The 27,833-nt window shown below is 46.6% G+C and overlaps 1 protein-coding gene across 2 annotated transcripts in view; it reads right to left on the bottom strand.

Moving 5' to 3' along the window:
- Positions 1 to 27,833, bottom strand: part of LOC119970555 (xanthine dehydrogenase/oxidase-like) — a 225,224-nt gene that overhangs the window by 138,632 nt on the left and 58,759 nt on the right. For both annotated transcript variants that reach the window (XM_038805371.1, XM_038805370.1), the window contains one exon: positions 15,686 to 15,855. In XM_038805371.1, coding sequence (XP_038661299.1) covers positions 15,686 to 15,855 — 170 coding nt within the window. The remainder of the gene's footprint in view (positions 1 to 15,685; positions 15,856 to 27,833) is intronic.

Below are 27,833 nucleotides of genomic sequence, written 5' to 3'. Positions count from 1 at the left end.
CATTCACTACCTTCAACATTCATTCCCTCCACCACCCTTGCAGAGTGGGAGCAGAGTGTACCTCTGAAAGCTGCAGTCTTGCAACTCACCAAGGTTCCTTCCAACAGCACCTTCCAAAACTGCAACCTCTACCTAGACCAGCAGATGATGGGAAAACCACCACCTTCAAGTTCCTCTGCAATTTGTATGATCCAACATAGTGAACACAGGAACGAATGTTGGATACAAACGAACAGATTTATTTGACTTACACTCTGCTCTCCACTCCCCGAAGGGTCTCCCTCCTCAACCTGCATCCAGGTCAGGGTTTGTATACTAAAAGGCTCGCTGTGTTAAGGGGGAAGCCCTGCCCCGTTTACTGGGGAAGATGGTGTTACTTGGAGGTCATGGGGAACCGGATGGTACACACCCAGTGATCTCCAAGGGGGTCATATTCTCCCCCCCGCCCCATCCCACCTCCAAAAGGTCCGGAGAAACATCCATGTCTATTGGCCGTAGCGAGAGGCCCCTGGCCCGTTTCGCTGGAGGGCAGCGTTCAGGCATCAGTAGAGCAGAGCTGGGGGCGGGGCGGGGTGTATACCGCACTGGGGGGCAGGCGATTCCGCATGGAGCATCTGGGTTGGACCTGTGTGGCAGGGCGGATGTGGGAGGCAGCGATCTCCAGTTATTATTGGACCTCTATCTCAAAATCGAAATAGGGGTCCGAAAGTCCTCGTCAGGCATCTTGGCTTCCTGGACTTCGATGGCTGGAAGAGCTCACGTCAGTGGTGGCAACAGCGCCGTCGGAATAAGCGGTACCGGCATGTCTGGGATACGTGAGCAGACATGGTGATTCGACTCTTTGCCTTCTTCCCTCACAGAATAAGGCCAGTATCCACCTGGCACCCGAGCCAAAATTGCGGACGTAAACCATGTTGCCAGGGATGAAACAAGGCACCTGATCTGCATCTGATTCAGACAAATCCTGGCCATGCTGGACTTTTTCCCCAATGCCCAGGATGATCAAACTCAGCTGTGTCCAGAGGCGTCGTCCCATAAGTAGTTCAGCTGGCACGACCCGTGGTGGCATGCTGCATGGTCCTGTAACGGAACAAGAACTGGGATAGGCTGATCTCCCAAGTCTTGGTGGCATGCTTCTTCATACCCTGCTTGAACGTCTATACCGCCCGCTCAGCCAAATCATTAGAGGCCGGGTGATATGGGCTGGTCCGCGCATGACGGATGTCATTGCGATCATGAAGGCTCCGGACACGGCACTGGTAAAGGCTGCCCCATTGTCAGAGACTAGTATTTTGGGAATGCCGTGGATGCTGAACATTTGGTGCAAACGCTCCTTGGTAGCCTTCGTGATGGTGGCCTGTATCTGATGGACTTCCAACCACATTGAATGGGCACCTACTGTGATCAAAAATATTGCCCTCTCGGGCGGCACGGTGGCGCATGGTTAGCACTGCAGCCTCACGGCATCAAGGACCCGGGTTTGATCCCAGCACCAGGTCACTGTCCGTATGGAGTTTGCACATTCTCCCAGTGTCTGCATGGGTCTCACCCCACAACCCAGAGACGTGCTGGGTAGGTGGTTTGGCCAAGCTAAATTGCCCCTTAATTTGAAGTTTTTTTAATTAAAAAAATATTGCCCCCTGGAAAGGACGGGTGAAACCGACATGGAGACGAGACCACAGACAGCCTGGCCACTTCCATGGGTTCAACAGGGCCGCCACCAGCGTCTTCAGCTTTTCCTGACACGGCCTGCAACTTTGAGCCAACTCCTCAATGTGCATATTGATCCTGGGCCACCAGACGTAGCTACGGGCCAGCAACATTATCTTGGAGCCCAAGGTGTGAGTTGTGGGGATCCTGCAAAGGTAGGGCATGCCCGCCCTCTGGGACGACCATTCAAGTCCCCCAGAGGATGTCGCCATCCTCAACGCCAAGTTCTGGGATCTTCGTGGTGTACGCCACGAGGTCTTCTGGCAAAACGCAGTTCTGGACCCCGTACAGAACCATGTGGCGGACTCCAGACAACTGGGGGTTCATCTGGATACAAACTGCCGTTACTGGAAAGGAGTCCATAAAGCATAGGGCGGAGACAACTTCGCTGGCCGCCACTGGTGTCGACGGCTCAATGGATCAGCGTCGGGAATCTTCGCCCTCGGGAAGTGCACCAAAACATATTCATAGGCGGCCAGCAGCAGGGCCCAATGCTGGATCCTCGTCAATGCTATTGGAGAGATTGCTCGATCCTTTTTTAATAGGCCCAAAACCGATTTGCGATCGGTTAAAACCATAAATGCATGACTGTAGACATATTAGTGAAACTTCATACAAACATGACAGCCAGCCCCACCTTTTCAATCTGTGCTTACTTTCATTACGCATCGGCAAGCGTTCAAGATGTGAACGTGATAGGATGTTCTGAGCATCAGCCATGTGATGGGTGAGGATGGCCCCCATCCCGTAAGGGGATGTGCTGCAGGTCAAAATGAATGGCTTGGAGAAGTCAAAACGGGTTAACAGTTTTGAGGACAGTCATTTCTTCACCTCTGAGAACGCTTCCTGTTGTGGCTGGGCCTATTCCCAAGGGTGGCCCTTCTTCAACTACTGGTGGCGAGGGTTTAGCAACATCACCAGGTTTGGAATGAACTTTCCATCATCGTTTACCAATCCGAAGAATGACTGTAGTTCCGTCTGTCCGCCAGCGACAGGCACCTGCTTGATTGCAGTACTTTGTCCTCCACGAGATGCAAGCCGTGGCGATCCACCCGGTAACCTAAGAACATAACCTCGGGAGCGTTGAAAACGCACTTCGCCCGGTGGAGGCTGACGGCAGCGATGGAGAACTTCAGACAGGGTTCCACAAATGTTCCTCATCAGACGAACCTGTAATGAGAACGTCGTCGAGGTAGACAGCCACCTTAGATAATCCCTGCAGGATGTTCTCCCATTACCCTCTGGAAAATCGCACACGCTGAGGAGATTCCAAAGGACAGTTGGTGAATACATACAACCCCTGTGGGTGTTGATGGTGATGAAACGCCGGGAATTGGGGTCCATGACTAATTGGAGATAGACGAGGCCTATGTCGAGCTTCGTGAAAGTCCTATCGATGCTGAGCTTGGTATAAAAGTCCTTGACTCGGGGAACTGGGTAACGGTCTAAGCGAGCGACGTGGTTTACTGTCAACTTACAGTCACCACACAGGCATCCAGAACCATCAGGTTTCACCAAGGGTACCACCAGAGCGGCCTAGTCAGCGAACCAAATGGAGCAGATAATGCTCAGGCTGTCCAAACGGTCCAGTATGGTGTATACTTTTGGCTATAAAGCATATGGGACCATTTGAGCTATGAAATAGCGGCGTTGCACCAGAGGGTCTCGATTCTGGCCATTGCAGCTCTCACTGCTGGCCTCCCCACGTGCCTGGGTGGTCGTATAAAAACATACGGTGATAATCCGAGGTTTTGGGCTAAACTGCCCCCCAAGGCCACCAATTCAGCGAAAGACCGCAAACCTGGCTGGGTCAGGCTCTTTAGGTTCCCGTAGGTAGGCCTACCGATAGCTGTCAGTAATGCTACAGTCTGGTGTTCGTCGCCGACAATTGCATTCATCCTGAAAATGATGCATAGGTTCCATAAACTGAGTTCATTCATCGGTGATCACATCGAACTCCCGAAGGGTCTCCCTCCTCTACCTGCATCCAGGTTGAGGTTTTTATACGAAGAGGCTCCCCTGTTAAGTGGGAAGCCCCGCCCCGTTTACTGGGGAAGTTCGTATTCCGTGAAGGTCACGGGGAATCGGATGGTGCACACCCCATGGTCTCCAAGGGGGTCGTAACACGATACACACTCACTCCAGATTTGGAAATAAATCACCATTCCTTTGCTGCTACTGGGTCAAAATCCTGAAACTCCCTTCTTAACTGCATTGTAGATGTATTCATATCATATGGGCTGTAGCAATTCAAGAAGGCGGCTCACCGCTATCTTCTCGAGGGCAATTAGGGATGGGCAATAATCGTTGGCCTAGCCAGCGATTCACATCCTGTGAAACCATAAGAAAAAAGGGAAGATGTACGGGAATGCATCGAATGCCAATTTAATGATTTGACTTTGAAGAAAACACAGCCTAGCCAATCAACAGGCATTGGCAACAAGTCCACCCTCAGAGAAACAAATGAAAAGCTTCTCAAAGTCGAGTGCCTTTGCCTATTTTTGAACTCATTTTTTGCCAGAAATGATTGGCCAGCAGCTGCTGGTCTGCCTTTGCAGCCAAATCAGCAGATTTAAGTTTCCCCATTCCACCTGAAGCTGCAATGGGTCAACTCCCTACTGCATTGGAAATCTGAATCTGATTTAATTGCAGAGGTGAAAACATAGGCAGCTGTTTGTAGAATATTGTGGCAATAAGCAAAAAAGCCTAAATCATCTCACAGGGGCTAATCGTATTTCCAACCGCCAAATAGGATAAGAGTCTATAAAGGCTACAAATGTTTGTTTTTTTGTGTTCAGCATGTAAAGTCACATAGGATCTTTGCATCTACTAATAGTAACACCAAATTTAACTATAAACAATATTAATGAAATAATTAAAAATTCTTCACCAGGTCTACGGCTTCTGTGTTCACCGCTTAAGGAAGGTTCAAAAATTGGCGGATAACAAAGTGAGATGTAGAATAATCCACCTTAGTTCACATAACATGGGCAGCACGGTAGCACAGTGGGTAGCACTGTTGCTTCACCGCACCAGGGTCCCAGGTTCGATTCCCGGCGTGGGTCACTGTCTGTGTGGATTCTGCATGTTCTTCCCATGTCTGCGTGGGTTTTCTCCGGGTGCTCCGGTTTCCTCCCACAAGTCCCAAAAGACGGGCTTGTTCGGCGAACTGGACATTCTGAATTCTCCCTCTGTGCACCCGAACAGGTGCCGGAGTGTGACGACTAGGGGCTTTTCACAGTAACTTCATTGCAGTGTTAATGTAAGCCAACTTGTGACAACAATAAAGATTATTATTATGAGTATCTGTTATTCATTTGTAAATCATTCCATATTTGTCTTTTCAACCTGCAAATTAAATGAATCTTAGTATTGGCCAATTTATAAGAGAAGATACCTTCAGAAGTCAGTCTTAAACTTGTCCACCAGTCAAACCTCGTCCTGCAGCTGTGGTTTAACTTAAAATAGTGTTGCAGATTCACCTTTTTTATTCTGCTTACTATCTACTTCAGTATATCTTGACGATAACAGCCCTCACTCCACTTCTTTCAAAACAAAAGACTTGCATATGACCACCCATTTTCTCAATGTGCTTCACAATGAATTAACTAATTCTGTAGTCACTGTTGTAATGTAGGAAATAGAGCAGCTAATTCACACTCCGAAGACTCCCACAAAATATAACAATAACCAAGTACCGTAATCTGTTTTGTAATGTTGACTGAAGGATAAATTCAGGGGACAGCACCGTGGCATAGTCGTTAGCACTTATGCCTCACAGCACTAGGAACCCGGGTTCGAATTCCACTTTGGGTGACTGTCTGTGTGAAGCTTGCACGAAGCTTCCAGTGCCAGCATGGATTTCCTCCGGGTGCTCCTGTTTCCTCTCTCAGTCCAAAGATATGCAGGTTTGGTGTATTGGCCATGATCAATGCATGGGTTTGCAGTGAATAGGCGGGGGTGTGGGCCTAAGGTCAGTGTAGACTTGTTGGGTTGAATTGCCTCCTTCTGCACTGTATGGATTTTATGGATTGGTCAGGCGACTGGGGGTAACTCCACACTCTTTTTCGATATGCCAGAGGGTCTCTTACATCCTTGGTTTGATGTCTCATTCGAAGAATGGCACCCCTGACAGTGTAGTATCCCCTCTAAACTGCACAGGAGGGTTACCTTGACTTCTGCTTTCAAACCTGGGAGTGGGACTTGAATCTCAACTTTGTGATTCAGTGGCAAGTATGCTACCAATAGAGCCAAGGCTGACAAGGCTAGATAAGTCTAGGTTTTCTGACCTCTCCTCAAAACTCATCCCTCTTAAATGACAAATCAGTCCAATGGCCTTTTGTACATTACCTGGACCGCTTCTGCCTCCCTGACCAGCAATGAACAGAGTTTGGTCAACACAATTGAACAGGTCGGTTACTTAAAACAGACTACAGAGAGAAATTTCCAACATGCATGCAGGTTGACACTCAGTTGTACTTGGCTCCTTACATATCAATAACTAATATCATATCACAACTGTTGCAGTTAAATCAATATATCAGACATGATCATCAGATAAAGACAGCAAGTTAATTAAGGTGCAATTGAGGAGGGAAGATAGCCAACTCAATTTAGACAGCAAGTATGCAACAACCTGCTACATGAACATGGTGGTCTGATGGGTAGCGTGATAACTTTATTTTTAAACCATAGCAGAGAGATTCCGATAATGTACTTGTTTAATACTGACATGTACGAATCCAGAGACATTTGATGACTCATTGAACCACCTATATTTGGGCGATCCTCCACCAGTATCTTCAAATCAGGAAGCTAACTGCATCAGAAATGTGAGCACTGTGACACAACAACCCTTTGTTTTTAAAACCAAATACAAACTGCATGAACAATCTATTTCATGGCAGAATTCAACCCTTTCTATTATGGACTAGCATCACTAATGGTTCCTAAAAATACACCAGAAGTTTTCATGGATTTTGAAAAATCATTAAAATGTATTTTGCGCCTCCAGAAATACTTCACTGGCATCATTCCAGAATTTAGCAGTAACCATAAACGTTTGCAAAGCTTTGGTACATTTATCAATTTATTAAAAAAACTACATTAATTTGACAGCTTGTTGATGGAATCACTAATTTTTATCACTAATCTGCCAATCACAAGGATATAGCCACTTGCAGCCTTACCCCATTTCCCAAGCAGCGCGTGGCACAATGACAGATGCAGGAGGCTCACAATCACATCTGTCACACCAGCTGAACTGCAAATATGTTGGGTGTAGTTGGCAGCAGTTATACTTGGAATCAACTTAGTTGTGAAAAGTACAAAATGAAAAAAAAGTGCTGATGGTTATGTTGAACAGACACATTGAGCCTTATTTTTTTAATTTTGCGATATTTGTTCCAATTCAATCCCATAAGAGCTTTCAGGTTAGAATAGTAGAGGTATTCATATCCACAAAGGGTTCAGAAAGACCTGCATTGACATTGTACCTCTCAACCTCAAGACATTCCAATTACCTGACAGCCAATTTAGTATTTTTGAATTGGTGTCGCTGCATTAATTCAGGAAATACGGCAACCGAATTGTGCACGTCAAACTTCCAAATAGTAATGAAATAAACAACCAAATAATCTGTTTTAAGTGTTAGCTGAGGGATAAATATTGACCAGGATAACATGAGAATTTCTCTACTCTATTTTGAATAGTGCTGTGGGATCTTTTATATCTACCTAAGGAAGGTAGGGAGAAAGCAGATGAGACCTCAGTTGAACGCTTTGTCTGAATGATGGCAACTCGGTGACAGTGTAGGACTCCTTCAGTAGTGCACTGAAGTGCCAGCCTAGATTATGTTGCCAAGTTCAGGAATGGGGCTTAAACGCACATTCTTTGCAGGGGCAAGTGTGCTCACAACTAAGTCAGGGTTGACACTTCACACAACTGTTACTGCTGAAAACAGCATTCACAAGGCAAAGTCATAAAATTCAAGGGAAAAAAGAAACAGAGAAAATAGGAGCAGGAGGAAGTCATTCAGCCTTCGAGCCTGCTCCACCATTCATTATGATCATGGCTGATCATCCAACTCTAACCCTTATCTTGCTTTCCTCCAATATCCTTTGATCCTCTTCACCCTAGCTGCCACATCTAACTGCTTCTTGAAAACATACAGAGCTGGACTCTCCGTTCCTGAGACTAAGCGTTGCCACCGGGGCACGATTTGTGAACTTTCACGACAGCAAAACTGGTGCTGAACCTGGACCAATTCAGTGACAGTGGAAGGGCAAGCACTGGCACCACGTGGAACACAATCGATTCCATTGAAAAATGGTGTAGGATTCGCCGGGTCCGTGATTGACACTCGGGTGGCTGACAAGCTGTAGCCGCATATAGACACTTCACTCCCCACAAACACCATCCCAGCCAATAAGACGGCACTGGTTGTGTTGGAGCGCACCCAGAAAGCTGATGGATTGGCTGGGGTCAGAGGGCACCTGGGGGTTTGCGTGGAGACACACCCAAACTACATGTGGCCCATAAGTCCACAGTGGGTTGTCAGCAGCATGCGGAGCTGCATGGCTGCTTTTCCGGCTGCGGCAATGGTGTTCTGTGCCCGTCCACCCCGACCCCACAACCCACCTCCTGCCCACCCCAGCTATTTCTCCCGGCCCTGGCTGAAGCCCTCCTGGCCAGCGGCACAACTCTCAGCGAACTATGGTGAAGTTGGACGCTTTCCATACCCCTTCTCTCTCCCTCAGCAGCCACAGCCCCAGTTCACAATGTTTAAAAGCACAAGTGAACCGTGCCATCGGAAACTCGGCCCATCGGAGGCGGAAAATCGCAGACGCTCCAGAGAATACTCATGATAGCAAACGGTGTCTACTGTACATGCGTTCCAGACCGCATTGATGTCGCAGTCGAGGTGACGGAGAATTGCGACTTGGCGTCAAATCAGCACCCATTGCAATTTTGGCATTGGAACCTATTCAACCAATCCCATTTTCCGATTTCAGCGTCAGCCAACGGAGAATCCCACCACAATGTTTTGGCCTCAACTACTTCCTGTGGTAACAAATTCCATAGGCTCACCACTCTCTGGGTGAAGAATGTTCTAATCGCTGTCCTAAATCGTCTACCCTGTGACCTCTGGTTCCAGACACACTCACCATCGGGAACATCCTTCCTGAATCTACCCTATCTCGTCCTGCAAGAAGTTTATAGGAGATCCCTCCCTCATTCCTCTGAACTCCAGCGAATAGAATCCTAACAGATTCAATCTCTCCTCATACGTCAGACAGAATTCTAAACTGCTCCCAATCCACAGACCTGGCGTTTTTCTTGGCCAATTTGTATGCTTCTCCCTTGGATCGAATAGTAATTTCCCTTGTAAACTATGGATTGACCACCTTTCCCATTTTACTTTTGTGCTAAACAGGAATAAACAATTGTTGCAGTTCCCCCATGTGTTACTTGAATGCTTGCCATTGCCCGTCCACTGTCATACTTTAAAGTAATGTTCCCCAATCGTTCAAAGCCAAATCACAGCTCATATCATCATAATTTCCTTTATTAAATTTCAGGACCCTGAATCAACTACTACATTCTCTATTTTCATGAAAAATTCTTCATATTATGGTCGCTCATCCCCAAGGGATCTTGCACAACTAGATTGCCAATAATTCTGCTCTCATTACAGAGTACCCAGTCTAGGATGGCCTGCTCTCCAGTTGGTTCCTCAAAATATTGGTCTAGAAAACCATGCGGAATATACTCCAGGAATTCCTCCTCTAGTCAGCACGGATAGTCAGCACGGATTTGTGAGGGGTAGGTCTTGCATCACAAGTCTTATTAAATTCTTTGAGGAGGTGACCAAGCATGTGGATGAAGGTAAAGCAGCGGATGTAGTGTACATGGATTTTAGTAAGGCATTTGATAAGGTTCCCCATGGTAGGCTTATGCAGAAAGTAAGGAGGCATAGGATAGTGGGAAATTAGGCTAGTTGGGTAACGAACTGGCTAACCGATAGAAGTCAGAGAGTGGTGGTGGATGGCAAATATTCAGCCTGGAGCTGTTACCAGTGGCGTACCGCAGGGATCAGTTATGGGTCCTCTGCTGTTTGTGATTTTCATTAATGACTTGGATGAGGGAGTTGAAGGGTGAGTCAGTAAATTTGAAGACGATACGAAGATTGCTGGAGTTGTGGATAGTGAGGAGGGCTGTTGTCGGCTGCAAAGAGACATAGATACGATGCAGAGCTGGGCTGAGAAGTGGCAAATGGAGTTTAACTCTGAAAAGTGTGAGGTTGTCTATTTTGGAAGGACAAATGTGAATGCAGAATACAGGGTTAACGGTAGGGTTCTTGGCAACGTGGAGAAGCAGAGAGATCTTGGGGTCTATGTTCATAGATCTTTGAAAGTTGCCACTCAAGTGAATAGAGCTGTGAAGAAGGAATATGGTGTGCTAGCGTTCATTAGCAGAGGGATTGAATTTAAGAGCCGTGAGGTGATGATGCAGCTGTACAAAACTTTGGTAATGCCACATTTGGAGTACTGTGTGCAGTTCTGGTCGCCTCATTTTAGGAAGGATGTGGAAGCTTTGGAAAAGGTGCGAAGGAGATTTACCACGATGTTGCCTGGAATGGAGAGTAGGTCTTACGAGGAAAGGTTGAGGGTGCTAGGCCTTTTCTCATTAGAACGGAGAAGGATGAGGGGCGACTTGATAGAGGTTATAAGATGATCAGGGGAATAGATAGAGTAGACAGTCAGAGACATTTTCCCCGGGTGGAACAAACCATTACAAGGGGACATAAATTTAAGATGAATGGTGGAAGATATAGGGGGGATGTCAGAGGTATGTTCTTTATCCAGAGAGTAGTGGGGACATGGAATGCACTGCCTGTGGCAGTAGTTGAGTCGGAAACATTAGGGACCTTCAAGCAGCTATTGGACAGGTACATGGATTACGGTATAATGATGGGGTGTAGATTAAGTTGTTCTTAATCTCGGACAAAAGTTCAGCACAACATCTTAGGCCGAAGGGCCTGTTCTGTGCTGTATTTTTCTATGTTCTATGTTCTATATGCAGATTAAAATCACCCAAAATTACAGATGTTCCTTTATCGCATGCATCTCTAATTTCCTGTTTAATGCCACTCCCAACATCACCACTGCAGTTTGGGGATCTATATAAGATGCCCACCAACAGTTTTTGCCACTTGGTATTTCTCAGGTCTCCCCACACAGATTCCATATTGTCAGAGCTAATATCCTTCCTCAATATTGTGTTAATTCCCGCTTTAACCAGCACTGCAGCTCCTTTGCGTTTTCCTTTTTGTCTGTCCTTCCTAAATACCGAATACCCCTGGATGTTCAGTTCCCATCCCTGGTCACCCTCCAGCCATGTCTCCATAATCCCAATTGTACCATACCTGTTTACGACTATTTACAACATTAGTTCATCCATTTTAATGCAAATGCTCCTATGTTAAAATGCATTAAAGGAGCCAGTGGAATATATTTTAACTTATATTGTGCTACAAACAGGTTGCACCGCCTGCCTAACAGTGTTAAAGGTGGAGAAAGTATCTACAATAGTTCAGGAATATTTGATACTGGAAATTTGCAACAAAATCAATTTAGTCACATTAATGTACAGAGTTTGAACAAGAATTGATGGAAAAACAGTCTTTATTTCTGGTATTTATCCTTTTTATCCCATGTGGATCCACTTTTAAAATGAATGTATACTTTACATGCAGTGGAAACAAAACAAAGAATATTTTAAACTTACAGTTTCATAAATAAGCTGAGTACACAGGTGAAGTAGGATATATAATATTTAGATAGAGTAAAAAGAAATAGAAAGATTGGATATTATATTTTGACATAAGCTTGCTCAAACTGTGGGGTGTGATTGGAAGAATAGGTTGAGACTCATATACAAAAGGCCGTGGTCAAGCATCCATGTTGGCTGGTTGGTGACAGAGCACATGACTGCCCAGACCTGGTCAATGATGTCGGAAAGGGTACGGGAAGGGTGGGTGGGGGCAGTAAGGGTTCCTTGGCCTGGAATTTCATCTTTGAGGGAGCGGGAGTCAGGAAAATTCCCAGCGTGGCCTGTCCACCATAGGAGGACATGCCCGCATAGACGGGATCTTCATCCCCGAGGGAGGATGCGGGCTGGATTAGGGCCAACTTGGGAAAATGTTTCGAGGCAGCCACAGGGTCTGTTTAAAGGGCCTACTTCGGTGCAGTTAAAATAAACACACAAAGGCATTCCAGCTCTCACTCTTCACTCTCCAAACACTTCCCATGGGCCATCTAATGGCAACTCATGCCTGTCCATTCACTACCAATGGCCGCGCATGCCCCTATGCCAAGTTATCTATTTACAGACCCACCGTATAGAACCAAAGGGCATGGAAGTGTCACAACTTGACATGGGGGTCACGAAGGACCAGAACGCACCTTTTGCAGACTAGGTTTCATGACTCCTCTAAGACGCCTTGAAGTTTAAAAACCTGACCCCATTTCAAAAAAATTGCAGAGGAGCAGGACATGCCTATCTCTGCAATAGGACCGGCCATGTCGGGAATGCCGGGTGTGTGCTTTTGACAGGAACCAGCCAGTAGCCTTTCAAGGCACTCCCGAAAATCAAGTAGCCTCGGAATGGGATCGGGAATCCTGGAATCGGGACCTACCCACCATTTTTAAAGGGCTCCCGGGTCATCCTGAATCAGTGAAAATCCTGGCCCTTGTATCAGAGGTTCCCACGATTTTGGCTTTAAACTGGCTGAGTGTAGGGTCGGCACAGGTACCAGGTGACTGGCTGATCCAGTGGCAGTTGTAAGAGTTCTTAAGAGAATATAGACTTACAGTGATTGGCAAAAGAAGCAGAAACAACATGAGGAAAATCTATTTTCCAGATCAAGTGGTTGGGTTTGGAACACCTGATACAGTGCTGGATACAGATTCAGTGGCAGCCAACAAAAAGGAATTGGATAAATACTTGAGGGGGAATATGGAGCAGTGATATGTGAAAAGAAAAGGGGAATGAAACTAGCTGGATTTCTCTTCAAATAGAACATAGAACATAGAACATAGAACGATACAGCGCAGTACAGGCCCTTCGGCCCTCGATGTTGCACCGACATGGAAAAAATCTAAAGGCCATCTAACCTACACTATGCCCTTATCATCCATATGCTTATCCAATAAATTTTTAAATGCCCTCAATGTTGGCATGTTCACTACTGTTGCAGGTAGGGCATTCCACGGCCTCACCACTCTTTGCGTAAAAAACCCACCTCTGACCTCTGTCCTATATCTATTACCCCTCAATTTAAGGCTATGTCCCCTCGTGCTAGCCACCTCCATCCGCGGGAGAAGGCTCTCGCTGTCCACCCTATCTAACCCTCTGATCATTTTGTATGCCTCTATTAAGTCACCTCTTAACCTTCTTCTCTCTAACGAAAACAACCTCAAGTCCATCAGCCTTTCCTCATAAGATTTTCCCTCCATACCAGGCAACATCCTGGTAAATCTCCTCTGCACCCGTTCCAAAGCTTCCACGTCCTTCCTATAATGAGGCGACCAGAACTGTACGCAATACTCCAAATGCGGCCGTACTAGAGTTTTGTACAACTGCAACATGACCTCATGGCTCCGGAACTCAATCCCTCTACCAATAAAGGCCAACACACCATAGGCCTTCTTCACAACCCTATCAACCTGGGTGGCAACTTTCAGGGATCTATGTACATGGACACCGAGATCCCTCTGCTCATCCACACTACCAAGAATTTTACCATTAGCCAAATATTCCGCATTTCTGTTATTCTTTCCAAAGTGAATCACCTCACACTTCTCCACATTAAACTCCATTTGCCACCTCTCAGCCCAGCTCTGCAGCTTATCTATGTCCCTCTGTAACCTGCAACATCCTTCCACACTGTCTACAACTCCACCGACTTTAGTGTCGTCTGCAAATTTACTCACCCATCCTTCTGCGCCCTCCTCTAGGTCATTTATAAAAATGACAAACAGCAACGGCCCCAGAACAGATCCTTGTGGTACGCCACTCGTAACTGAACTCCATTCTGAACATTTCCCATCAACTACCACTCTCTGTCTTCTTTCAACTAGCCAATTTCTGATCCACATCTCTAAATCACCCTCAATCCCCAGCCTCCGTATTTTCTGCAATAGACGACCGTGGGGAACCTTATCAAACGCTTTACTGAAATCCATATACACCACATCAACTGCTCTACCCTCGTCTACCTGTTCAGTCACCTTCTCAAAGAACTCGATAAGGTTTGTGAGGCATGACCTACCCTTCACAAAACCATGCTGACTGTCCCTAATCATATTATTCCTATCTAGATGATTATAAATCGTATCTTTTATAATCCTCTCCAAGACTTTACCCACCACAGACGTTAGGCTCACCGGCCTATAGTTACCGGGGTTATCTCTACTCCCCTTCTTGAACAAAGGGACCACATTTGCTATCCTCCAGTCCTCTGGCACTATTCCTGTAGCCAATGATGACCTAAAAATCAAAGCCAAAGGCTCAGCAATCTCTTCCCTGGCTTCCCAGAGAATCCTAGGATAAATCCCATCCGGCCCTGGGGACTTATCTATTTTCACCTTGTCCAGAATTGCCAACACTTCTTCCCTACGCACCTCAATGCCATCTATTCTAATAGCCTGGGTCTCAGCATTCTCCTCCACAATATTATCTTTTTCTTGAGTGAATACTGACGAAAAGTATTCATTTAGTATCTCGCTTATCTCCTCAGCCTCCACACACAACTTCCCACCACTGTCCTTGACTGGCCCTACTCTTACCCTAGTCATTCTTTTATTCCTGACATACCTATAGAAAGCTTTTGGGTTTTCCTTGATCCTACCTGCCAAAGACTTCTCATGTCCCCTCCTTGCTCGTCTCAGCTCTCTCTTTAGATCCTTCCTCGCTTCCTTGTAAATATCAAGCGCCCCAACTGAAACTTCACGCCTCATCTTCACATAGGCCTCCTTCTTCCTCTTAACAAGAGATTCCACTTCTTTGGTAAACCACGGTTCCCTCGCTCGACCCCTTCCTCCCTGCCTGACTGGTACGTACTTATCAAGAACATGCAATAGCTGTTCCTTGAACAAGCTCCACATATCCAGTGTGCCCAACCCTTGCAGCCTACTTCTCCAACCAACACATCCTAAGTCATGTCTAATGGCATCATAATTGCCCTTCCCCCAGCTATAACTCTTGCCCTGCGGGGTATACTTATCCCTTTCCATCACTAACGTAAAGGTCACCGAATTGTGGTCACTGTTTCCAAAGTGCTCACCTACCTCCAGATCTAACACCTGGCCTGGTTCATTACCCAAAACCAAATCCAATGTGGCCTCGCCTCTTGTTGGCCTGTCAACATATTGTGTCAGGAAATGAACCAGGGCAGACTCAATGGGGCTGAACGGCCTTCCTCTCTGTTATACTATTCTATGATTGTGGTCTGCACACCTATAAAAAGAAATAAGTTATTTATGAAAAAAATTCAACCCTTAAACAGAGGATAAGAAATTTCCCTGGGAGAAGGATTGGTGCAATACATGACCTGTACCCAGACATCTACGCTGTATATGTTGCCTACTAAGGGAATAGTAGCAGCAGAGGACACCAGCAGGTTTCAAGAATTATTTTCCTACAGGGTTCAAGTGTTTCACATGTATTATTTCAGTTATTGGTTTTATTTTCACACAGTTAATATTATAAGAAGACAGCTTGTTGCTGACATTTAAGAGCCATATTTCACACAAGTTTTGTTTTGGTATGGAGATTTTTAAAAATGCCTTTTCCCAGGGAAACTCGATTAAAAAAAAACAGTTCTGCAGCAACCCAAGAGGTAATTGAATTTACATTTAAGCGTCGAAGATATTTGGATCAATGTCCAAAAGAGACAGTTTTTCATTCTTACCCATACATCTGCATGACAAAACCTGGGCTGCAGTATCCACACTGACTTCCATTGTAATCGGCCAGTCGCTGTTGTATGGGGTGTAAACCTTTCTTTACAGATCCCAGTGCCTCTATTGTTATCACTTGATGGTTCTTCAATGACAGCAGACACCCGATTGGAAACAAACACTGCAAAATTCAATCGCACAAAGTGGCCTTTAGGTATGACAAGATTTAACATTTATTTTGCACTGTTATGCTGCTGCATATAAAATATACAAAACGTCTGGACCAAAATCAGGTCTGAAAGCTTTGAAAGTAGTATTTAGGTCTATCCCAAATAGTTTATTGGTGAATTTAGGAATGCTAAGATGAGGAGTGACTACTGAGGCAACTTAATTTCAGCGTCGATCACTTGATAGTAATAACATGCAGACGATGCTGGAAATACTCAGTTGAGAGAGAAACAGAATTAACACCTCAGGTTCATGACATATCATTGAGACTTAACTTTTTGATGAAAGGTTGTTCTGAAAAGATATTTCCCTTCCTCTCTCCACAGATGCTGCCAGACCTGCTGAATATTTCCAGCATTTTCTCTTTATATGTCAGATTTCCAGCACCCGGCAGCACGGTGGCACAGTGGTTAGCCCTGTTGCCACACAGCGCTGAGGTCCCAGGTTCGAATCCCGGCTCTGGGTCACTGTCCGTGTGGAGTTTGCCCATTCTCCCCGTGTTTGCGTGGGTTTCGCCCCCACAACCCAAAGATGGGCAGGCTAGGTGGATTGGCCACGCTAAATTGCCCCTTAATTGGAAAAAATGAATTGGATACTCTAAATTTTTAAAAAAAGAAAAAAGATTTTCAGCACCCATCTGGTTGCTTTTCAACCAGTCACCCAAAGGCCAGTAGTCTTCCTTCTTCTCGACCCAATAGCACCCGTTAATCCCAACACCTCAGAACAGCAGCATGTCATTTTGGGCAATTTGACTACAACCTCCATACTACTCTTCCACAACATGCCGTCATTTTCTGTACATTCAGCAAATTATGCAATCATTTAGGGAATTGGATTGCTAGAATTACTGATCCCTTATTGTGCCAGAGCTGAACGAACATACACAATTAAATCACAAGATCACCGGGCAATCATGCATCTTCGAAAATGGGTATTTCACACTTATTGGGCACAGTAATTGCAACAGCGTGTTCCTCAGATGAGGTTACCACGAGCTACTGTATGGTTACCAAGAGTTACCGTGTAGAAAAAATACAAAACGAGGCAGAAAATAAAACGAAGGGGATTCAGCACAAAAGGAGTATTGTTTTTAAAAATAAAAATGAGCAAGTGCTCACTCTGTGGCAAAGAAATAGCCAGTAGATGGCACTGTGGAAACATTTCACACGCAGGACGAAAATGCTCCTCATACTTTAAATATGTGATGTTATTCAGAGGTTCACAATAGTGACTTGATTATTCCAGATTAAAAAGTGTCAGTCAGCAAAAGTCTAAAAATCAACCAGCAGCATTTATGCACTAAATATAGGATTACATATTGTTATTGCTGGGGAATCTGTCACATTTATAATACAGACTGCTTAGGGTACAAATTAATGTGCATACTATTTATTACATTATGTATTTATACACTACCCATGTATGCTACTGATTATCCATCAACACAACTTTGATCAATGACAGAAAATTGGACCAATAAGTCGGAACTCCCATGCACACCACCGATGACGCTCCACAATCAGATCTCAGGAGGATAGTCATGGTGACACAATAGCAGCAATTGCAAACTTCCCTTTATCCATTTATGAAGTTCTACCCTGGTGTGAGGACAGTAACCTAGCTGTGGAGTTGAGAACGGATATTCCCTATAACCAGGTTAATAGGCAGTCCCGAGGCAACTACTCCTTTGTAAAGCCTGTGTTGACACTGCTTCAGCAGGACACAAAAAGAATTCAAGGATAAGCAGAACTGATAACAAATTTTTTTGGTTCAACCTTTCAAAATAAAAGTCACAGACATTTCAGGCATGTTTAAACTTTCACTTTTCCGGAGGAATGTACAGCAATGTAATTTTATGTTGTCGCTCTGGTTGATCTCAAATGGAAATATTTGTCCCGAACTGATTTTTAATGTGTGTACAATCGCAAATTTCACCAGCACACCGAAAGGGAAACGGAAACCAATTTTACGCAGACTTCAGTAATTACACCCAATCTTCAACAGTGCCTCTTGCGAACGCCAGAAATGTTTAAGTTTTTGATTCATTTCTTTTTTTAAATATAAATTTAGAGTACCCAATTCATTTTTTCCAATTAAGGGGTAATTTAGCGTGGCCAATCCACCTACCCTGCACATCTTTGGGTTGTGGGGGCGAAACCCACACAAACACGGGGCAAATGTGAAAACTTCACATGGAACGTGACCCAGAGCCGGGGTCGAACCTGGGACCTCGGCGCCGTGAGACAGCAGTGCTAACCACTGCGCCACCGTGCTGCCCTGTTATCAGCAAACGTGAAGATGGAGTTGGAGCCAAATTTTGCCCCGCAGTCGTGTGTGTATAGAGAGTATAGTAGGGGGCTAAGTGCGCAGTCTTACAGGGCCCTGGTATTGAGGACTACTGTGGAGGAGGCATTGTTGATCCTTACTGATTGTGGTCTATGGGTAAGGAAGTCGAGGATCCAGTTGCAGAGGGAGGAGCTTGTCCTAGGTATCTGATTCTCGGTACCACGCCTGCACCTTCCCCATGTTGGCCGCCCAGTAATACACGAGGGAATTGGGCAGTACCAAACCTCCCAATTGTTAACCCCTCAGAGGTACACCCTGTGAACTCTCGGCGTTCTACCCGCCCATATAAAGGAATTCACTAACTTGTTCACCGTAGCAAAGAACGATTTAGCGAGAAAAATAGGAAGGCATTGGAACAAAAATAGAAACCTCGGCAGAATATTCACCTTGTTGGTTTGAACTCTGCCCGCCAGGGATAACAGGAGGCTATTCCATCTCTGCAAATCAAGTCTCACCTTATCTAACAAGATTATAAAGTTTAACTTTTGAAGCCTATGCCAATCACTTGTCACTTGGATATTCAGATACCGGAAGTAACCTCTGGCCAGATTGGCTCCGGGAAGGAGCCAAAGTCCCTCAGCAGTCTCATAATCTCGTCAATAGAGGAGACCAGTTCTGTGACATATAGGAGCAGGTCATCAGCATAAAGCAACAACCGATGACGTGTCCACCCCCCCCCACCCACCCCACATCAATTCTATTCCATGCCCGAGAAGTCCTAGTACCATCGGCAGGTCCCACCGGTAAGGTAGGTGGTTTGATTCACGCCGATGGGACCGGCATGACAGCCGCGGGACTTCAGCCCATTGCGGGCCGGAGAATCGCTGGGGAGGGCCCGCCAACAGGTGCGGCGCGATTCCCGCCCCTGCCGAATCTCTGGTGCCGGAGACTTCGGGAGACGGCGGGAGCGGGATTCATGCCAGTCCCTGGCGATTCTCCAACCTGATGGGGGATCGGAGAATCTCACCCCAGCTCCTTGGTGGAGTACAGAAAGTGTAAGGGGAACTCAAAAAAGCAATTAGGAGAGCAAGGGGGGGGGGGGGGGGACATGAAAACGCACTGCTGAGTAAGATTAGGGAGACACTGGCAGGATGTTAAATGAGTACTTCACATCTGTCTTCACTTGCGAGGAGGATGTAGGTACAGAATTGAGGGAGAAGAACTGTGAGGTTCTTGAACAGTTTGACATAGGGAGTGAAGAGGGACTGGAGGTTTTGGCCAGCTTAAAAGTGGAAAAATTCCCTGCCCCAGATGAGTTGTATCCCAGGCTGCTGTGGGAGACAAGGCAGGAAATTACAGGGGATCTGACTCAAATTTTGAATTCCTCGCTGGCCACTGGGGAGGTGCTATATGGTTGGAGGCTAGGTAATTTGGTTACACTTTTCAAGAAGGGTGGTGGAAATAAACCAAGAGTTACAGACCAGTGAGTCTAACTTCAGTCGTAGGGAAACTAGTGAAAAAACTTCTGAGGGGCAGAATTACTCTCCATTTGGAGAGGCAAGGTTTGATTAGGGATAGTCAGCATGGCTTTGTCAGAGGGAGGTCATGCCACCAAATCTGATTGAATTTTCAAGGAGGTGATTTGGTGTGTAGATGAGGGTGGTGCAGTCGATGCAGTTTATACGAATCTCAGCAAAGTCTTTGACAAGGTCCCACATGTGAGACTGATAAAGAAGGTAAAAGCACATGGGATACAGGGAAACTTGACAAGTTGGATCCAAAACTGGCTTTGTGGGAAGAGACAGAGGGTGATGGTAGAAGGCTGCTTGTGTGATTGGAGGCCAGTGGCCAATGATGTACAACAGGGATCCTGCCATATCCAGTCGGGAATGGTGGTGGACAATTAAGCAACTCATTGGAGGAGGCGGCTCCACAAATATCCCCATCCTCAATTATGGAAGAGCCCAGCACATATGTGCAAAAGACAAGGCGGAGGCATTCGCAGCAATCTTCAGCCAGAACTGCCTAGTGGATGATTCATCTCGGGCTCCTCCGGAGGTCCCCAGCATTACAGATGTCAGTCTTTAGCCAACACAATTCACTCCACATGATATCAAGAAACGGCTGAAGGCACTGGATACTGCAAAGGCTATGGGCCCTGACAATTTTCCAGCAATAGTACTGAAGACTTGTGCTCCAGGACTTGCTGCACCCCGAGCCAAACTGTTCCAGTACAGCTACAACACTTGCATTTACCCAGCAATGTGGAGAAATACTCCAGGTACGTGTGTACACAAGAAGCAGGAAAAATCTAACCTAGTCAATTACTGCCCTATCAGTCTACTCCATCATCAGCAAAGTGACGGAAGGAGTCATCAACAGTGCTATCAAGCAGCACTTACTCAGCAATAACCTGTTCACAGACACTCAGTTTGGTTCCGCCAGGGCCACTCAGCTCCTGACCTCATTACAGACTTGGTTCAAACATGGACAAGAGCTGAATGCTTTCCCCGTGGAGAGCAGGTCAAACCTCGCCTGCAACTCCTTCCTCTTTGCCAGGAGTCCCAGATCCGGGTCCCCCACATGCCTCCCATCCAACTCCAAAATCTCTTCTATGAATCGTTGGCATTCCTCCTTCTCCTCCCTATCCAATTTAGCCTTAAACAAGATCACCACCCCCCTCACCACTGCCTGCAAGGCTTCCGAAACCACCGATGGAGGCCTCCCCCATGCAATTGAGCCCCACATACTCCTCAATCACCTTCCTATCTTATCACAGAAACTCCGGTCGGCCAACAGCCCCACATCCATCCTCTATCCCGGCTTCTGGGCCACCCCCTTCTCTACTACCCCGTCCATCCAATGTGGAGCGTGACCCAAGATCACAATTGCCGAATACTCCCGAAAAAGTAAATCCCCAAGAACACCCTGTGCACTGGAGAAGAAAATGAATACTCCCGATCTCTCGGGTGTAAGAAGCTCCACAGAGCAAACCCCTCCATCTCCCTCATAAGCCTGGCCAACAACCCCCCCCCCCCCCGGGTTAATAGCACGGCTGGGACCTGTCCATACTCGGTTCCACACTGTGTTCCAATCCCACTCCCCAAAATCAAGATTGACATCCCCCCCCCACCCCCCCCCCCAAGCCCCACTATCAAACCCCAAATGAAACACCTGACCCACCCAACCCTTCCCAAGCCTCACTTGGTCCTTCACTCTCTGATGGGTCTCTTGCAGCATCACCACATCGGCTTTTAATCTCTTAAAATGCGCAGAAACTCACCCTCTTCACTGGCCCCCTTAACCCCCTCACACTCCACGACACCATTCTGACCGGGGATCACCTCCCCCCACCATTCACACCTCCCAAGTCCATCGGAACCTGCCCGACCAGGCTTCAATGACTGTGGCCCCTCCCACCACCACACTACCGTTCACTGGGCAACCTCTTATTGTTGCATTTGTGCTCTTCAGGAACATCTTGGACTTCTTGGACCCCCGCTCCCTCAGGCTGCTGGTCCTCCTGGACCTGTGCCTATCAGTGACAGTCCCTTCATCTCCTTATTCATATGACACCAATAACCAGGGCAAGGTTACCTGTAGCCTGCATTCTCCATGCCTCTTTGTATCTGTGAACTAATAGATTTGATAACTTTATCATGGTTTCCCTTCATTTTCAAGCCAGCAGACCAGTGTTAAGCACTTGGCCTGTCCTCCATCTATACATGACATCCATAGCCCACCCCTTGCACCCACAGGTGGGTGCTCCTCCCTTTTATTAATCACATTGCGTTTTATCAGGATGATTACAGTCAGGTGCGGGAAATCTGCTCAGGCCGCTATTGTCAACTCGCCTCCATGAGCATACACACTCTATGGAGAGAAAAAAGCTCTGGCATGGGGGAAAAAACTTCCAGCATTACAGTGCATTTCATCCTCCATGAACACTTAGCTGGTATTATGGATATTTGGAGTGTGCATATAGCTGCTGCCCAGCTGCCATGCATTTGGAATCAATTCACCTCCATCCTTGCCACACCTCCTCAACTTCAGCTCCAAATCTAAATCCTGGCAAGCATATACTCCATGAGTTAAAGAGCTATGCTCTTTCAATGGGCATTTTAACTTTGAGAAATGTACTCGGCTGAGCCTTGTTCTCCATGGCTTTGGTGAGCTATTAATAAGGTGCCCCCTTCACTTGATCCAAAAGAGGGGTCATAAACCCTCACTTTGAGACCTCTGCCCTATTGTTTAGTTCCTGATTGCAGTTATAATGCAGTTCAAAAGCAAAGTGGAAGAGGTTCTTAGTCCAACCACTCTATGTCACTAACCAAGTTCCTCCCTTCTTCCGAGACAATAATCACCTCCTAATTCCTCCTCCTCCTGTGACCATCAAGCCTCCCTTGCCCCCAGTATTATTTATGCTGGCATTCTGGTTCTCCCCCGTTCCCATCATTGTTGATGTCCACATTCCCTTCATTATTGACCCCTCCTGTTCTCGAGGCCATCTGCAACTTTACCTTTAGAGAGATTCCCCCCACTCCCACCCCGCTTTGAGACCATCTACTACACCCCGTCCCAATGACATTGGAAATACCACCACCCCGGATCTAAATGCCTCCCTTGAATGTGACTGGTCCCTCTGCATCCAAGTACCATGATTTGATCCCTCAGGACTAAATGCAATAGATGAGACTATTCTCTTTACACAATTCTCTGCAGACTTTCCTCCAGTCAAGACCAAGACCAGGGCATGCATGCCATGCTGAGACCTCTAACATGCCTTGGATAGTCTGGCTTCATTCCCTGGACAGTCTCTTAAACATGTTCCAACAGTGTGGATGCATTCTCCAAACAGTAACCATAATACCCCCCCCCCCTCCCCCGAATCAGTCTCCCATCTTTCCCTGGATAGTCTCTTAAACATGCCTCCCAGAGTGTCTTTCTTCCTTACCCCCCCCGGTCTTTCCCCCGTCCCACCAGTCCTGCCCAACTGATCATGCCTTCCGTGACACTGATATGGAGGAGTGAAGGGTTAAAGGAAGACAGGAGCAGCGTGCACTGACCCCCCCAAAGTCATGGATAAAGTGAAGCGCGCTACTTATGTACAGTCGTAAAACAGAATGTTCTAATTACCCACTGGCAGGGAGCTTAATTTCGAAGGGAAATGTGATTCTGGCGAGTTGGCGTTTTAATGAGCATTCAAGACTTGCTAGTGCATGCAAATGGGATTTATGACATTGCTTATCGAGAAGCCTGACCCGCCTTTAACTCAGCTCAAAAGTCAGGAGAACCAAATTCCAACATTTCTTCCTCGCTATCAGGAAATAGATTTTATTGTCTCGCACCAAATTAAGTGCCCCCGTCCGCCATAATTCCCGTTACTGGCGGGAGCAGAAGATTTTGCCCAGAATCGCCAATGCAGTTCTTGACTTGTTGGGCTGGGAACAGAGCAGATTCGGGAAAGTACTTGTGCACTCTTATAGTCAATTCCTCCCCTTTTTGCCTTTATTTTGTTATTTTCCCAGTTTATATTATAATAATAGAAGCCCATTATCACCACTCCATCTTTCTAAAGTTTGCCTGCAAATATGCCCCTGTTTTTCTTTCTACTATTTGACATCCTACAGTATACATCAAGCCACATTAAAGCTGCTCTTCTGTTCCAATAGAGGCCCATTTTTGAACCTCCAAGCACGTCATCTCTTTTCAGGGCTGTAATCAGATCTTTGGTCAATACTGTCATCCACACGTCGAGTCCTTTTTAACTTCCCTAATTTTCCTGAATACATTGGAGACAGGAATATTAAGCTGCCATTCCTCCTCTTGCTTAAGGTAGGTTTCTGTTTCTGCGACTATGTTATAATCCTATTTGGCAAATTGTTTTTTTCAGGTCATATGTCTGCGCCTCAAATCCACCTTAGTTCATAAGTTCATAAGATATAGGAGCAGAATTAGGCCATACGGCCCATCGGGTCTGCTCCACCATTCTATCTTGGCTGATGTGTTCCTTATCTGTTACCTACAATGTTTTGGGTTTTTTTTTAAATAATTTTTATTGAAAAATTTTGAATTTATACAACAATAACGCACCATAGTAAAATACCAAAAATAACAATAATATTAACAATCATAAACATTCGCCCCACCCCCATGAACAACACAGCATTTTAACAACAACGCAAATTAACACAATATAAAGTTACAGAATAGACACTACAATAAGGAACACCCCCCCCCCCCCCCCCCCCCCCCCCCGGGTTGCTGCTGCTATTGACCAAGTTACCTATCTTTGAGCCAGGAAGTCCAGAAAAGGCTGCCATCGTTTATAGAACCCCTGTATTGATCCTCTCAGGGCAAATTTGACCCTTTCCAATTTTATAAATCCCGCCATGTCACTGATCCAGGTCTCCACACTTGTGGGCCTTGCATCCTTCCACTGTAGCAGAATCCTTCGTCGGGCTACTAGGGACGCAAAGGCCAGGACACCGGCCTCTTTCGCCTCCTGCACTCCCGGCTCCACCGCAACTCCAAAAATCACGAGTCCCCACCCTGGTTTGACCCTGGATCCAACCACCCTCGACACCGTCCCCGCCACCCCCTTCCAGAATTCTTCCAGTGCTGGGCATGCCCAGAACATATGGGTGTGGTTCACTGGACTCCCCAAACGTCTGGTGCACCTGTCCTCACCCCCAAAGAACCTACTCATCCTAGTCCCGGACATGTGGGCCCGGTGCAGCACCTTAAATTGGATGAGACTAAGCCTCGCACATGAGGAGGAAGAGTTGACTCTCTCCAAGGCATCCGCCCAAGTCCCGTCCTCTATCTGCTCCCAGAGTTCCTCCTCCCATTTAGCCTTCAGCTCCTCCACTGACGACTCCTCCACCTCCTGCATTACCTTTTAGATGTCAGACACCTTCCCCTCTCCGACCCACACCCCCGAAAGCACTCTGTCCATCGTCCCCCGCGACGGCAGCAGAGGGAATCCCTCTACCTGTCGCCTAGCAAACGCCTTTACCTGCAAGTATCTGAACATGTTCCCTTGGGGAAGGCCAAATTTATCTTCCAGTTCCCCCAGGCCCGCAAACCTCCCGCCAATAAACAGGTCCCTCAATTGCTGATGCCCGCCCTTTGCCACCCCCTAAATCCCCCATCCTTGTTCCCTGGGATGAACTGATGGTTGCCACCCAGTGGAGCCTCCATCGAGCCCCCTGTTTCCCCCCGATGCCGTCTCCACTGTCCCCAGATTCTTAGGGTCGCCGCCTCCACCGGGCTCGTGGTAAACCTCTTAGGGGAGAGCGGCAACTGTGCCGTTACCATGGCACCCAGGCTCGTACCTCTACATGACGCCATCTCCATTCTTTTCCACGCCGCCCATCCCCCCTCCATCACCCATTTACGCACCATTGGTTACCCACAATGTTACAGACCAAGAGCTGGATTGTGAAATCAGCAGAGCATCTCCTCCCTAGAACGCATGACCTAGGAGCAAGAGTCGGCAATTTAGCCTCCTGAACCTAACACCCTCAATGTGATCATGGCTGATCCCACCCTGGCCTAAACTCCACCGCCCTGCCTGTTCTCCATAACCCTTAAACCCATTACCAATTAAAAAGCTGTCTAACTCCTCTTTAAATTTACTCACTGCCCCTGCATCCACCGCACTCTGGGACAGCGAATTCCACAGATTCACAACCCTTTGGGAGAAGTAGTTTTTCGTCAAATCAGTTTCAAATTTGCTACCTCTTATTCTAAGATTATGACCTCTTGTTATAGCATGCCCCACAAGAGGAGGCATCCACATCTACTTCATCCATAACTTTTAGCATTTGGTATACCTTTTAGCATCTGGTATACCTCAATTAGATCTCCCCTCATTCTTCCAAACTCTAGAGAGTACAGGCCTAATACTGTTCAATCTCTCCTCAAATAACAAACCCCTCAGAAGACCATAAGAGGAATCTAGTGGAATCAATCAAGTGAACCTCCTCTGAACTGCCTCCAATGCCGCTACATCTTTCCACAAATAAGGGGACCAAAACTGTGCACAGTATTCCAGGTGCGATCTTACCAATGCTTTGTATAGATACAACAACACTTCCTTACCTTTATACTCAATTCTTTTTGCTATAAATGCCAACATTCCATTTACTTTGTGTTCATTCTTTCTGCAGGAGTCTTTATTGCAATGGTGTTCTGTTTGTCCCAGACTTCTGTGCACCTCGTTTCTCTTTTGTTGTGTCACTTCCTTCCATCCATATGGAATTTTCTTCTGAAGTGACATTTTTTTTGCGAAATTTGTCTATCCCAAAATATCAGTTAGAATGCGGAGGTGCAGAGGGATTTAGATGTTCTCTTGCACGAGTGACCAAAGGTTAGTATGCAGGCACAGTAAGTGAACAAGAAGGCTAATGGAATGCCATCCTTTATTAGGAGAGGAATTGAACATAAAAGCGAGGATTAAAAGCATATGCTGGAAATCTGAAATAAAAACAGACAGTGCCGGATAAACGCAACAGGTCTAGCAGCATCTGTGGAAACAGAAACAAAGTTAATGTTTCGCGCCTGTAGAACAGTCATATGGACTCGACTCGTTAACTCTGCTTCTCCCTCCACAGATGCTGCCAGGCCTGCTAAGTTTATCCAGCATTTTCTGTTTTTATTGTAAAATTAAGGATGTTATGCTTCAGTTATACAGGACTTTGATGAGACTGCATCTCAAATACTGGTCACGATTTAACCACCGCGTTGTGCCTAGTGTGGATCTGAGCATACCAGCTGATTAGCAGGATCCGCGCTGGGTGCAAATTATTCACTCTCTAACCGGCCCACTACGGTGGTGGATTCCGGATTCGCCCCAATGCGCCTCCCGGGAACTAACTGGCTGTCCAGTGAGAAATCACACGTGTGTCATTTAGCTTCCGCAATGGCTGCTGAGGAGGTGAGTAACTATTTCCATTCTCTGGCATGACGCCCAAGGTGATTATATGTGGCAGGTCACTTTCACTCCCTTGGATTGTGAGCAGCCCCCAGCTCCACAGTTGAAGGCTACTGTGAATAGGGTATTGACATTGTTAGTTATGTGAGCACCTCACAGCCCCACATGCAGCATGTGCTGTTTTCTGCGTGCTCCTGCTTCTGACTGCAAATTGCCCGAAGGCCTGGTGTTTGCTTGCTGCTACTCTTCTGCTTTGGTGGCCTGCAATAAGTCAATGGGTGGCTGTGAACAGGCCTTCTGTCAGTCTGAAGGTGGGGAAGAGGGTCTGCTGTCAGTCTGAAGGTGGGGAAGAGGGTCTCGCTCACTCTGCTGTGCTCTGTGTTGGTGTGGCTTTCAGATAATGATTGTTTCTGGTTTGGAAGTCCGCCGCTGGGAGCTGCCAGAGGGTAGAGAGAGGGGTGACTTGGATGCTCCTGCAGCTACCGGAAGGCTGTGTATCTGCTTGCTGCCGCCTTTTTTCCTTCTGTTGCCTGGAGTGAGAAAGGGGAGAAAGGCTAAAGCCAGTGCTGACGAAGCGGAAGGGTGGCGGCTGATTCAACTGAGCAGCTTGCTGAAGGTATGAAGAACTGCTTTGCAGCTTGCTTACTGTTCAATGTTTCATGTCTGGAAGCCTTATGTTTGCTTGCTTCCACCTCTTTTACCTCTGT

Source organism: Scyliorhinus canicula, chromosome 8 (genome assembly GCF_902713615.1).
Source record: "Scyliorhinus canicula chromosome 8, sScyCan1.1, whole genome shotgun sequence".
NCBI classification, from domain to species: domain Eukaryota; kingdom Metazoa; phylum Chordata; class Chondrichthyes; order Carcharhiniformes; family Scyliorhinidae; genus Scyliorhinus; species Scyliorhinus canicula.
This window is presented reverse-complemented; position numbering and strand designations above follow the sequence as displayed.